Genomic DNA, 12,932 nt, shown 5'->3' on the forward strand with positions numbered 1-12,932 from the left:
TATGTAATAGTGCCTTGTTTGCACATGAGACTTTTGACCTGTCTTTCTATCCATTCTTTCACATATATGTTGAAGACATTTCCATAGGGGTAAAAAAAATTTCATATAAGACACCTCTGCAAATGTTGACTGGCTTACAGTAAATTTAATATACACAGAACTTATATTTTTCTATTTTTATTGAAGTTTTACACTAATATACCATTTTAATGTTGTTTTCCAGGCTGCCAGAAATTGTCTAGTAAATGAGGCAGGAATTGTGAAAGTGTCTGATTTTGGAATGGCTAGGTAAGACTGAGTATATGTGACTATTTTCTCTAAATTTGGGGTTAAATTAAGGCTGTGGCCTTTCCCTTTAAAGTACTTGACTTTTTCTTTGCAATTTGTGTCAACTTCTTCCTCTAAAGCCTATTTAAGAACTGTTTTGAAATATCTTTTGCTCCATTAACAAAACATTAGAAGTACCCATCATTTTTGTACAGATTGATTTTTCTGCTACTTAGTGTTTTTGATATAAGGTTAGAAAATAAATTAGATAATCTATATTTTGAAAAATTTATTTGCTGAATTTGTCTTTTTATTGTTAGCTTTGACTTTTTCTCAGGTAAACTGTTGAGAAATTATGATTACTTAGTGCTTCATTTGGAGAAGGCAATGGCACCCCACTCCAGTACTCTTGCCTGGAAAATCCCATGGATGGAGGAGCCTGGTGGGCTGTAGTCCATGGGGTCGCTAAGAGTCGGAGGCGACTGAGCAACTTCACTTTCACTTTTCACTTTCATGCATCGGAGAAGGAAATGGCAACCCACTCCAGTGTTCTTGCCTGGAGAATCCCAGGGACGGGGGAGCCTGGTGGGCTGCCGTCTCTGGGGTCGCACAGAGTCGGACACGACTGAAGTGACTTAGCAGCAGCAGCAGTGCTTCATTATGTGGCTTTAGTTGATAGTGACATTAGTTCATAAAATTGATAAGCATGGAAATAATCTGTACTGATAAAGCAAAAAGGAAATCCTGTTAGCCGTCCTGAGATAAAGATAAATGTATTAAAGATAACAGTACTGTATACGAGGGCTTCCCTTGTAGCTCAGTCGGTAAAGAATCTGCCTGCAATGCAGGAGACCTGGGTTAATTTCCTGGGTCAGGAACATCCCCCGGAGAAGGAAATGGCAATCCACTCCAGTATCCTTGCCTGGAAAATCCCATAGACAGAGGAGCCTGGCGGGCTACAGACCACGGGGTCGCGAGAGTCGGACACAACTTAGCCACTAAATCACCACTAAACCATACATTGTGTTAATCATTGTTAACCATTCTCTCCACTAGGTGGTGGTATAGCCTGTTAAATATACTGCTTTCTTTTCTCCCTCGTGAGGATTAAATTTCTAGAATCTTTTGTTTTGATAGAAATGTGTTTGGGGTACAGTTTTTAGAATAACCAATCTGTAGTGTTTTTATTCTCCTAATTTTTGTAATTTTAGTAGTGTGTTATAAAAGACCTTTAAAAAGCATTTCATTTGTTCTGTCTTTCCCTCCTTCCTTCTTTTCATCCATTCATCTGTACGTGTGTGAGTGCTAAGTCGCTTCAGTCATGTCCGACTCTTTGAGACCCTGTGGACTGGAGCCTGCCAAACTCCTCTGTCCATGGGATTCTCCAGGCATCTGTACATCCATCTATAAAAATATTAGGTGCTTGTGCTGCGCTAGGCACAACATTAGAGATTGAAGCCTAGCAGAGGCTAAGACATTCGAGTCCCTGCCCATGTGCAGCTTTAATTCAGGAGGAGAGAGAAGTATAAGACCTGAGAAGCACTAAGGGGAAAACAACAGAGTGAGGTACCAGCACAGGGGTTCGCAAACATCAACCTCCGGGCCACATCTGACCTGACACCTCTGTTTGTACAACCTGAGCCACCCGCGGTGTTCACATTTTTTAATGGTCAGAAGAAAACTTAAAAAAATGTTATGACATGTGAAAATGATCTGAAAGTCCAGTATCAGTGTCCATAAATATGATATTATTAGGACATAGACTCATCTGACTGCTTTCACTCGACAAAGGCCTGCAAACCTGAAATATTCATGACCTGGCCTTTTACAGAAAACATTTGCCAACCCCTGTGATAGTGATAAGCTGGGGTTCGTGGGGTGGTGGGTGCTGAGTGAAATGTGGGGCAGGGGTGATAGTTACTCCTTTAGGTCTATTGCCCTGGAAGGCTCTTTGAGATCAGGATATTTGGAAAGAGACTCAAAAGGTAGGCAGCAGTCAATTAGATGAAAAATCTGACTGCAAAATAATCCAGGTGGTAAGAAACAGTGAGTCCAAAAGCTTGAAATTAGGGGTGAGTTTGGCCTGCTCAGGAGTCAGAAGAGGGTCAGGGTGGTTGGCCAAGGCCGACATGAGGAACGGTTATAAAGCAGGCAAGGCCAGGTCATACAGGCAGGTCTCTCTCCTAAGGAAACTCAGGCCGAGGGGGGTTGGAAAGCCATTACTGTCGGAAATGGGACCAGAACTGCCGACTCGCAGAAGTTCTGTGAAGACATTCTGTATCTGCCAGGCAGACCTCCCATTTCATGCTTGATTTTCATATATGTCAGGCTTTCAGAAAAACCTGTGCTTTTGCATCAGTTCCTCTAAGTCAGTGGTCCCCAGCCTTTTTGGCACCAGGGGCTAGTTTCGTGGAAGGCAGTTTTCCCATGGACCCGGGGGTGGAGGATGGTTTCAGGATGATTCGAGCATGTTACATGTATTGTGCACTTCATTTCTAGTATCATTACATCAATTCCAGCTCAGATCATCAGGCATTAGACCTCAGAGGCTGGGGATCCCTGCTTCTAAAACACGCATTCGACACTCAATTCAAACTCTCCTGACTGACAGGCACCCGTGGTGGCATTTTCACCAGCTTTGTCTATACAGCAAGGGAAGTTTGTGCAAGTATTTGAATATTTTCCCATGGAGTTTGTATAAATTAACTTTATATGTCCCTTTACTAAACACCTTCCTCTTGTAAATACGTACTGAACACATTATAGAAAGGGCTGAAGAACCCAGGTTTACCATCCCAATTAAGGATCCTCCCCAGGGGTAACTGGTGTTACCAGCTTGTGTGTGTCCTACATGGTATTGTTTTGAGTGTGTGTGTATGGAGGAGGGATGTCGTGGTATATACACCACAGTGTACATACATCATTCTGCTCTTTTTATCTGCTATAGTTTTAAGTTGTGCTCTGTGGAATCATGGGGGCAAAAGCACATGTTCCAAGCTCTTTGCACCACTTCCTTAGAGCAGCTCTGCTTTAGATGTTTTACAAATGGAACCTTTGGGCAAAACTTGGTTTAAAGGACAAAATTGCTTATTTAAAAAAACAGTTTGCAAGCTTTTATTGTGTGCTGCCTCCACTGCCTTATAAAAAAGAAAAACAGAAAAGTGAAAGTACAGATAGAAGGTAGTGTTTCCATCTCAAGCACTCAGAGGAAGACAACAATCGCAGAGGCGTGGCTGCAGAGGCAAGCAGCTTCAACCGGATGCTTGTTGGACTTCAATCAACTGTGTTTTGATTCTGGGGTGGGCGGGGGGGAGGCGGTGGTGGGCGGGGGGTGTGGTGGAGAGGGGTGGGTGGGGGGGTGGATTAAAGAACCTGTACAAAATAGAGATCATAACTCAGTGTCTTACTCTAGGTATGTCCTGGATGATCAGTACACGAGTTCTTCTGGTGCTAAATTTCCTGTGAAGTGGTGTCCACCTGAGGTGTTTAATTACAGCCGCTTCAGCAGCAAATCAGATGTCTGGTCATTTGGTAAGACTCACGCTCCATTTCCCCTCCACACTGCCCTGAAGAGGAAGTGGGTGCATTGTTTGGCAATCCTTCTCGTCTTCCAGGTGTCTTAATGTGGGAAGTATTCACTGAAGGCAGAATGCCCTTTGAGAAAAACACCAACTATGAAGTGGTAACCATGGTTACTCGCGGCCACCGACTCCACCAGCCAAAGTTGGCCTCCAGATATGTATACGAGGTGATGCTGAGATGTTGGCAGGAGGTATAACATTTTTGGGGTGCTTTCTTCCTCAGACTCTAAAGCATTCAGGGATCTGGGCTTGGTAGATTTTAATTTAATGTGTGGTCATTATAGCCTAGTGAATGAGTGCATGCTTTACATGATTTCAGACTCTTAAGTAGGAAGCTGCTCTTCTCAACTCAATCTGAATAACAGAAAGAAGATGTGGAAAATGCTAATAATAAGATAGTAAATTCAGGCTGCCCCTTCCCTCCCAAGTGGGCATCCTTCCATGGTTGCCTGAGTTGGAGACTCTGGGAACAAACCTGGAGAAGTAGCTCTTCTTTCAGTGGCCCTCTTGTGTTATTGAAATATTTACTCTTTCACCACAGAGGGTTTCTTTCTCCAAGCCTCAGATTCCTCAGGTCTGTTTACTCACGGTCTTTGGAAGTTTTCCTTTTCCTTGTGTTGAAATGTCACCTCATAGAAGAGATTGGCTTCCCTGGTGGCTCAGTGATGAAGAATCTGCCTGCTAATGCAGATGTGGGTTTGATCCCTGGGTCGGGAAGATCCCTTGGAGAAGGAAATGAAAACCCACTCGAGTATTCTTGCGTGGAGAATCCCATGGAGAGAAGCCTGGCGGGCTACAGTCCATAGGGTCACAAGAGTCGGACCTGACTGACAATTAAACAGCAACAGTGACAGAAGAGATTAGACACGAAAGTGACTTTTGAAAGATAACAGTGACATTAGCTCACAATTATTACGTGATAGGCACTGTGCTAAGTGCTTTTGATTAGTCCTCAAAGTAACCCTTTGAAGTATGGATACATTGACCATGGTGTGGATGGGGATACCATGTTAATGCCTGCCCAAGGCCACTTCACTGTAGAGAAACAGAGTCCTGTGCAACTCCAAAGCCCATGCCCTCAGTCACTTGCTATAATTTGCCTCCTAAGAGCATTGATTGGGATGGGAAGAGGTCTACTGCCCAAGAAGTAGCGCTGGCCAGGAGGGGATAGTGTGAGCAAAGATAGGGTGGTGGTACTGGACTTTGTGTCCACAAGGGTGGAGATTGTTCTGCTTGAGCATAGAACCCATATGAGGGTTTTTGTGGGAAATAAAACTGGGTAGCAAGGCCATGGGGGTGGGACAGGTCGTAGAGGGCACTGCAGGTGAGCAGGACTTGATTTTACAGGTGGCTGGGATCTCTACTAGGTTTCTGAGTTGGATGCAAAAGCTGTGGGGCAGAAAGAGGAGCGCAGCAGCAGCACGCGCAGCATCAGTGAGACCTGATGGGACGTGTGTGTGCTTTGGTGCGCTGTGCCATTTGAGTTTGAACAGTGAAAACTCATTTTGGGGATGGGTTCTGGAACCCACAGCTTCTCTTTGCTTTTGAATTATAGAAACCAGAGGGAAGGCCTTCCTTTGAAGATTTGCTGCGCACAATAGATGAGCTAGTCGAATGTGGAGAAACTTTTGGAAGATGAGTGGTGCTGTGACCGACGGCTTCCAGATTCCAAAGCACAAGGATGAAATGGCACTTCGTGGCAGACTCTTAATTTATTTAGCACTTGGACGGGAAGATTGTTTTACTTATAAAGTGGAAACACCTGATGCATTTGCTTCATGACCAGCCATAGCTCTGTGACTGAATCTTCTGGATTAATGGAAATGCTGGCTTAGACAAAGTGGTTAAAAGCACCCACTTTTATTCATTCCACAAGTGCTAGAGTGCCCACTGTGGGCCAGGCACTGAACCCAGGCCCCCAGAGTCAGTCCATTTCTGGGGTGTACGTGGGGACATGTCCGCTGGTATCAGTGGAAGGCCAGGGTAATTGGGAGGAGGAAGGGTGTCAGAGCTGCAGTCCAGCCACCCATCTGCCCTATGATTTTTACAAAAATCTGGGCCAGGGTCTTGTCTAGAATGTGGGTTCTGGATGGATCAGTACCCATCTTAGGTTTTGAAACATCTGTTTTCAAGATTGCCATTAGTATTTCATTAAAACATATTTGTATGCTGTACATATTATAAATATATATATAATATATAAAGTTATATATTTATAAGAAACATGAGTTGTCTTTTTTATTTAATTTTTATTGGGATATAGCTGATTTCATGAGTTATCATTTAATTGAAACATTTAATTCTGTAATACATGAGCCAGCCTTATTAGGACATGGATTGTCTTAATTCCTTTTCCCCCAAGGATAAAACATTCCCTACTGAAGAGGAATGTCGGGACCTTTCTATTGCTTGTGCCCGCTCCTTACTTGAGTAGCCATGTTTGGGGTGCCTGTCCAGTTTAAGCCCCCAGAAGGGTTTGTGTTGGGCTAAGTGGTCCTGTCCACAGTATCCACAGCTAATTGAAGTTGAATGGAAAATTGAACTGGGTTTCCCTGATGGCTCAGATGGTAAAGAATCTGCCTGCAATGCAGGAGACCTGGGTTTGATCCCTGGGTTGGGAAGATCCCCTGGAGAAGGCAATGGCAACCCACTCCAGTATTCTTGCCTGGAAAATTCCATGGACAGAGGGCCTTGGCGGGCTGTTGTCCTTGGGATCACAAAGAGTTGAAAGGTCCTGTCCATGATATCCGCAGCTAATTGGAGTTGTATGGAGAATTGAACTCGGCCAGTCAGTTAGTCTCTGTGTCCTAAGACTCTGTCCCTGGACATAAATGCTGCGAGTGGAGGTGTACTCTGGGGCAGAAGGATCAGTGATGTTCAACACAATGGCTGTCCCCATTGCCTGCAAGATGCAGGAGCAAGCCAGGTTCTGGCAGAATCCAGGAAACAGCCAGGAATAATGGAGAGCATGGTATACTAAGCTGTCTCCAAGATGGTTTTCAGGAGGCCTGCTTGGACTTGAGTTCCTGTGTCAGAGAAATTGTCTATTACTGCTTTGTAGTAGACCCTGTGATTGAGGTTACAATCTGAATTAGAACCTCGTTTCCTCATGAGCCCAGGGAAAAGAAACATAGTCTCTATCATAAAAGCAAAGGCCATGTATTGCTCCACACAGGATTGTTGGTTTTGAAGGCATAGAAAGCCCAGGAGGACGCAGGGGCTTGCTTCAGGAATTCATCTGCTCCAGGGGCCCTGGTCTTGACCCTGTTCTGTGCAGCATTGTGTGAACACTCCTTATGTAGCATTCACACAGTAGTTCTTATGTGAAGAAACTACTTAATGCCCGGCAATGAGTTGTCTTGGCCAGCAACATCCTATAGAACCCCCCCCAGGAATAGCTGCAGAGGCTAAACCACAGTGTTGCCAAGGAAACAGCTCACAGGAGGGCAATGCTGTGTTCAGGAGTATACCCCTCTGGTTCCCTAAGCAAGTAACAGGCCAGAAGATGAGCCCATGGCCTCAGAATAGTGCAAATACTGTTCCCTAGCTACCTGCTTCCTCTAGGACTCCCTGTTGACCTAGGGACATTAAAAAGGCACCTCTGTGGTTCATATGTTTGAAGCACTAAAATGTCTTATTTATGCGGGGCCCAAAGAAACCTGTGTACTGCAAGACTTGGGTTTCAAAGGATTTATTATGGCTCTTGCTTCTAAGAATGAGCTGAGGCCTCCATATTTAATTTTTTTTTTAAACTGCACACTCAAGATCCACTTCCTTTACCATCTTGCAAGTCTCATGAACAAGGGTGGGGCTGCTTCTATCACATGCCAGCTTGTAGGGCACATGCCAGCTTGCTGGGACCCAGACAGCACGTCCTCTCCATGTGACTTCTCATTTCCCTGTTTACTCGGAGGATCTAGAGGCAAGAGCAGGCAAAGTCAAGGTGAGTGGCCCATCCACCCTCTTCTGTTGACGGCACTGGCCTGAATAGTGCAGCAGTGGCGCTGTGTGCTGTGTGTGCCAAGTCACTCGCTCATGTCTGACTCGGCCACCCCATGGACTGGAGCCCACCAGGCTCCTCTGTTCATAGGGATTCTCCAGGCAAGAATACCCGAGTGGGTTGCCATGCCCTCCTCCAGGGGATCTTCCCAACCCAGGGATCAAACCCAGGTCTTGCAGTGGTACTGCTGCTGCTGCTGCTAAGTCGCTTCAGTTGTGTCCGACTCTGTGCGACCCCAGAGACGGCAGCCCACCAGGCTCCCCCGTCCCTGGGATTCTCCAGGCAAGAACACTGGGGTGCGTTGCCATGTCCTTCTCCAATGCATGAAAGTGAAAAGTGAAAGTGAAGTCGCTCAGTCGTGACTGATTCTTAGCGACCCCATGGACTGCAGCCCACCAGGCTCCTCCACCCATGGGATTTTCCAGGCAAGAGTACTGGAGTGGGGTGCCATTGCCTTCTCCACACAGTGGTGCTAGAACCATTTAATTGAAAAAGTGCTTAAATGGTTAAAAAAGATTATTATACATGCTGTATGTATGGGAAAACAAGACCTTTTAAGGAACACAAGCTGTGGCTGGCTTCTCTGAGCAGCACCTTAATATGACCCTGGAGAATCCTCTTTCCAGTCTGTTCAGTTCAGCTGTCTTCTATCCTTCCCTGTTCCCTGTCTAATGGAAAAAATAAAGCATTTGCCCTGAGTCTTGCCACAGTCTGTTTCTTGCCTTCCTCCTCATCTTCCTGTTTAACTGTACCCCCATCGCAACAACATATGCATCTATTAACTGTAGCTCCTTCAGGGAGTTGGCTGTGCACGAGGTGTAGCCTACCTTACGGTCATCTTCACGCTTTCCTCCTTCCTTCCTTCCTCGCCTTGACTCCTCCTGCGCCTCCCAGCCACATCCCGTGTTTCCCTTTTGACCTTGAGGAGCTGCACTGAAAGGGCTAGGGGGCATTGATGAAAAAGGAGAAGCTATAGCCCTTGCCCTAACAGTTGATGAATACTTTTGATGGGAAAGCAAGCTTTGGCTACATTTGGGAACATCTTAAAAAATCTTTAAATCATTCACTAGAACGTTTTTTTAAAGCTTATATATATATATATATATAAAGCCCTAGCTGCAGCAAAAGAATTAGAAGAATCCACCCAGAATGTGTAAAGAGATCTTAATCTATAAAGCAGGAAATAGGAAGGGCCATGTGAATTTGCTGTGTCTTCAGCGCACTTGTTCCCTTTAGTTTACTTACTTTTTGTTTATTTTTCAATGGGATAAAGTGAAACTCCTAAGTGCATTTTTATCATTGATAATGTTACCACACCCCAGTTACCTGGGGATGGGTTGGTTTTCCCTCCTCCCCACGGAATACATTTTCTTCTGATGGTGCCAAAAAGCGTTAGTACTGAGCCGGAGGACAGAACATTCTAGACGTGGTACTTCAAAACTGACAATCTAGTTCTGTTTCTACCATGAACTGTGCCCCTTATCCCATCTGTGCCTCCATTTCCTCCTCAGTTCAGAGATAGCAGTTTGCATTCATGCTCTTTTTAAGGTCCCTTTTACCCAAACCTTGTGACTTCTTGCAATGGTGTTTGGTGGGGTCACCCACACAGCCGGGAAGGAGGAGCGAACAGCAGCTACCCTCAGATCTGGATGGAGATTATTCGGCTTTCTCTTGTATAGGCCATCAGGTTGTCATTCACACACTTCGCTGAGGTTTCTAGACAGGAAAATAGGTGGGGTTAACTTGGCCGTGAGAAACGTCTGCAGTGAGCTACGATTTCAGTTAAAAGATGTGTTTTTGTGACAGGAGCATCTCTGGAGACCAGAAGGCTGTTTGTATGCTCCCCACATAAGGCAGCATGATTCTTTCCACCTGTAAGTAAGATGGCTCAGGCCTTTACCTTCAGGGCTTGTTCTGGGCTTGATTCTCACTCTTGAATGCCAGAAATTATGATGTTTGGAAGATAATTTCCCCAGATGTTGTGACAGGGTTTTGTTTGTTATTTGAATAAGCATGGTGATGATGTCATTTTAGAAAATGTTCAGCCTTAAGAACACACAAAAAAACCCAAAATTGCTGTGTGTAGAAATGTGATCAGTTTGAAAAGTATTTGTGTTAGAATATTTAGTGTAGAGAACTGAGGGCAGAAGTCTAGGATACCAATTCTAGTTCAGGATTTGCTGCAACCTTAGGGGGTCACCTTTGGCAACTTCTTCATGTGAGGTCCCCATCTGTACAACAGGGACCCTCTTTTTGCCTACCTCCCAACACAGTATAACAGAGAAACAAGAAATTAAAATGACAGGTTCTTCATGAACTTAATTTTGGAATTGCTTTGGAGGACTATTCAGTCCCATGTACAAGTTTTGGAAATGCATATTAATTTACCTTGAAGACTCAGAGAGTCTTGTTATGCAAGAAATTAAAAATTGAGAAGAAAAACACTGATTTGAATACTGGATGACTATGAAAACTACACTCAGTCACATCAGAATAAAGCAGTCAAGGCCAGCGGACAACAGTTTTTGCATTTCTGATTTTTTAAGTTGCATTAGGAAAAATTGTTTGCAGTTTTTAAAATGTCATGGGTTTAAACTAAATCACCTCATAGGACTCGTTGATAAGATTTGTAAAAAAAAATAATAATCCAGGCTATCCCACTTGTACTTACCTGAACTATAACTTACTGTCTGGATCCACACATAAAGATGGATGCCTGTTATCAGACTTACAGGCAAAGCAGAGTGAAGCATTAAGAGCTAAGAAGCAGTAACCCGTGTCCCCACCTCCCCCGGCGACAGGACAAAGATGAGCAGTGACTTAATAAGAAGCTTTTATTAAAAGCCATGTGGGCATCTATTCTTCATGTCTCCTGAGATCAGAACTAGAGAAAAGGCTGTAAGTAACAGGAAGGATTCAGTTATATATAAAATAAACAGTGAGGGTTGAGACAACAATTAGATTGCCCAAAGGATTGAATAAGAGGTTGCCTATTTGTGGGGATATTTTGAGGATCATTCTGTCTGGTCTGGAAGGGCATGGGTTTGATGAACTATCACTGTCCTTTCCAGCTTCTGATAATTTGATTGCATGGTGAGAATCACCGATTTATTTACTCCAACAAATTGCACTTAGATGTGGCTCTGTTTTCTCCTGGGTGAAACAAATGAGTGTTTTCTGCCAATAAGAGAAAACTGAGGGGTGCCCCAGGATGTGTTAGTACCAGCTGAAACCATATTTCTAAGTGTTTGCTGGGCCAGAGTCATTTGCAAAACACACTGGTTGTTTTAAGGGTTGTCATAGAAGTCTGGCCTCCTAGGCTGCTGTGGGACAGGAGAAGGTGGGAGGTGAGTGTTGATCATACAGACTGGGGGGCAGAGCCTGAGGGAGGGCTGCCAGGGCCCTGCTCCAGTGAGGGTCGGTTTGTGAAACAACAACTAACGGCTGGTCTGAGGACAGACCCAGCTCAGGGGAATTACTTAGGGCGCAGGGACCAGGGAGAAATGCTGGGGGCTCATGTAGCTGACCACCGCCCTCCCTTCCACCTCATCATCACCTTATTTCTCGTTTCTTTCCAGTTTATAGAGTAGAAGGTAATCTTTGAGTGCTTCTTAAGTTTTAGTGTGTCCAAAGTGTGCCTGGGATACTGTTGAAAGGCAGTTTTCTGGACTCATAATTTGATCTGGGGGAGGGGTGGGGTGCGAGGTAAGGACCCCGCGATCACTCTACCTTTCCTGGGCCTCTGATTTCAAAGCCCCTCTTATTCCTTCTTGTTCCTCCTTGGGCCACCTGATGGAAAGAGCTGACTCACTGGAAAAGACCCTGATGCTGGGAAAGATTGAAGGCAGGAGGAGAAGGGGGGGACAGGGGAGAATGAGTTGGTTAGATAGCAGCATCGAGTCAATGGACATGAGTTTGAGCAAATTCCAGGAGATGGTGAAGGACAGAGAAGCCTGGCGTGCTGCAGTCCGTGGGGTCACAAAGAGTCAGACATGACTGAGCTGAAAAACAACAATTGAACAAACAAAACCTGAAAAACAACAACATTCCTCATTGTATTTGAGTCCCACACAAACCCCTTTAAATTAATATTCTCTGTTATTTCTTTTCCAATTAATATGAAGATAAGGAGGGTGGCTGCATAGGCATCTCTAAGGTGGCCCAGTGATGCCTCCTCTTGCTGTCCACACCCTTGCATGATCCCTCTTCTCTAGTATGAATGGAGTATGGTAGCTGGGCTGGATAGAGTGTTCCTGGGAGATGAGCTTGCAGCAGACTGCAGCTTCTGTCTTAGTGCTCTCAGACTCCCTGTCTTTTGGAAAACCCACTGCCATGCTGTGAGCACTCTTGGACACCTTATAAGAATCCCCATCCCCATGAGCCATGCCACCAAAGCCAGCAACAGCCGTGTGAGTGAACTTGAAAGAAGATTCTCCAACTTAACCCAACTCCCCTTTACCACAATGTCACGAGCTTCATGAACTTTTCAACTTGATTCAGAAGCACCCAGCAAAGCTGTGCCTGGACTCCCGACCCATAGAAACTGTGAGATGGTTTCTGCCTCTAGGTTTGGCATCCGACAACGAATAGCTAAACCAGTGGCAAAACCTAGGACAGCCATGGACCTAAAGAAGACTTGGCCAGTTTGTCTCAGGCTGGAGTTGGTCCTCTTTCTGAAAAATAGGCTCAGTGTTAATATGGACACTAGAATACATGTCTTTCCTTTTGTTTCTAAATTTCATTTTTATCCCCTCACAGCTGCATAAAAGCAATAATGCCCTCAGCCGCCACTGACTGGCACTGGGTTTGTGAGGTTTCCACACTTTTTTGTGTGTGACCAGCAGATGCCCTGCTGCGCAGCGAAGCCCACTGACCAGCATCTGTCTCCTCCCTGCCCTTGGAGAGCGTGGCCCAGTGCTGGCTGCCAGCAGGTCTGGTGGCCACCAAGCTGGCCAGATGTCTGCGTGTGATGTCTGTGAGCTGTTCGTGCACTTGGAGCTCATAGACCATAACCTCCTAGGAAACACCACTCTGAGACCTGGGGATGGAGGAGTTGTGTGCAGGATGCTTGCAAAGTCCTCTTC

General features: G+C 45.1%; 2 protein-coding genes across 12 annotated transcripts in view; both read left to right on the forward strand.

Annotated features, from left to right (window-relative positions):
• Positions 1-6,071, forward strand: part of TEC (tec protein tyrosine kinase) — a 167,182-nt gene extending 161,111 nt beyond the window's left edge. For 5 of the 8 annotated variants that reach the window (XM_025290081.3, XM_025290082.3, XM_025290080.3 and 2 more), the window contains 4 exons: positions 224-288; positions 3,680-3,798; positions 3,882-4,039; positions 5,404-6,071. In XM_025290081.3, the coding sequence (XP_025145866.1) occupies positions 224-288; positions 3,680-3,798; positions 3,882-4,039; positions 5,404-5,487 (426 nt within the window). In that variant the 3' untranslated portion in view covers positions 5,488-6,071. Of the gene's footprint in view, positions 1-223; positions 289-3,679; positions 3,799-3,881; positions 4,040-5,403 lie in introns of those variants that run through there. The other 3 variants (XM_025290078.3, XM_044945888.2, XR_006552253.2) reach the window with 3 other exon arrangements.
• Positions 6,072-6,476: 405 nt separating this feature from the next.
• The window catches only part of TXK (TXK tyrosine kinase), a 67,250-nt gene continuing 60,794 nt past the window's right edge, over positions 6,477-12,932 (forward strand). For 3 of the 4 annotated variants that reach the window (XM_045166291.1, XM_045166292.1, XR_006641274.1), the window contains exon 1: positions 6,477-7,791. In XM_045166291.1, coding sequence (XP_045022226.1) covers positions 7,461-7,791 — 331 coding nt within the window. In that variant the 5' untranslated portion in view covers positions 6,477-7,460. Of the gene's footprint in view, positions 7,792-9,654; positions 9,723-12,932 lie in introns of all 4 variants that reach the window. The other variant, XM_006073736.4, reaches the window with a different exon arrangement.

The sequence above is a fragment of the Bubalus bubalis genome, chromosome 7, assembly GCF_019923935.1.
Source record: "Bubalus bubalis isolate 160015118507 breed Murrah chromosome 7, NDDB_SH_1, whole genome shotgun sequence".
NCBI lineage: Eukaryota > Metazoa > Chordata > Mammalia > Artiodactyla > Bovidae > Bubalus > Bubalus bubalis.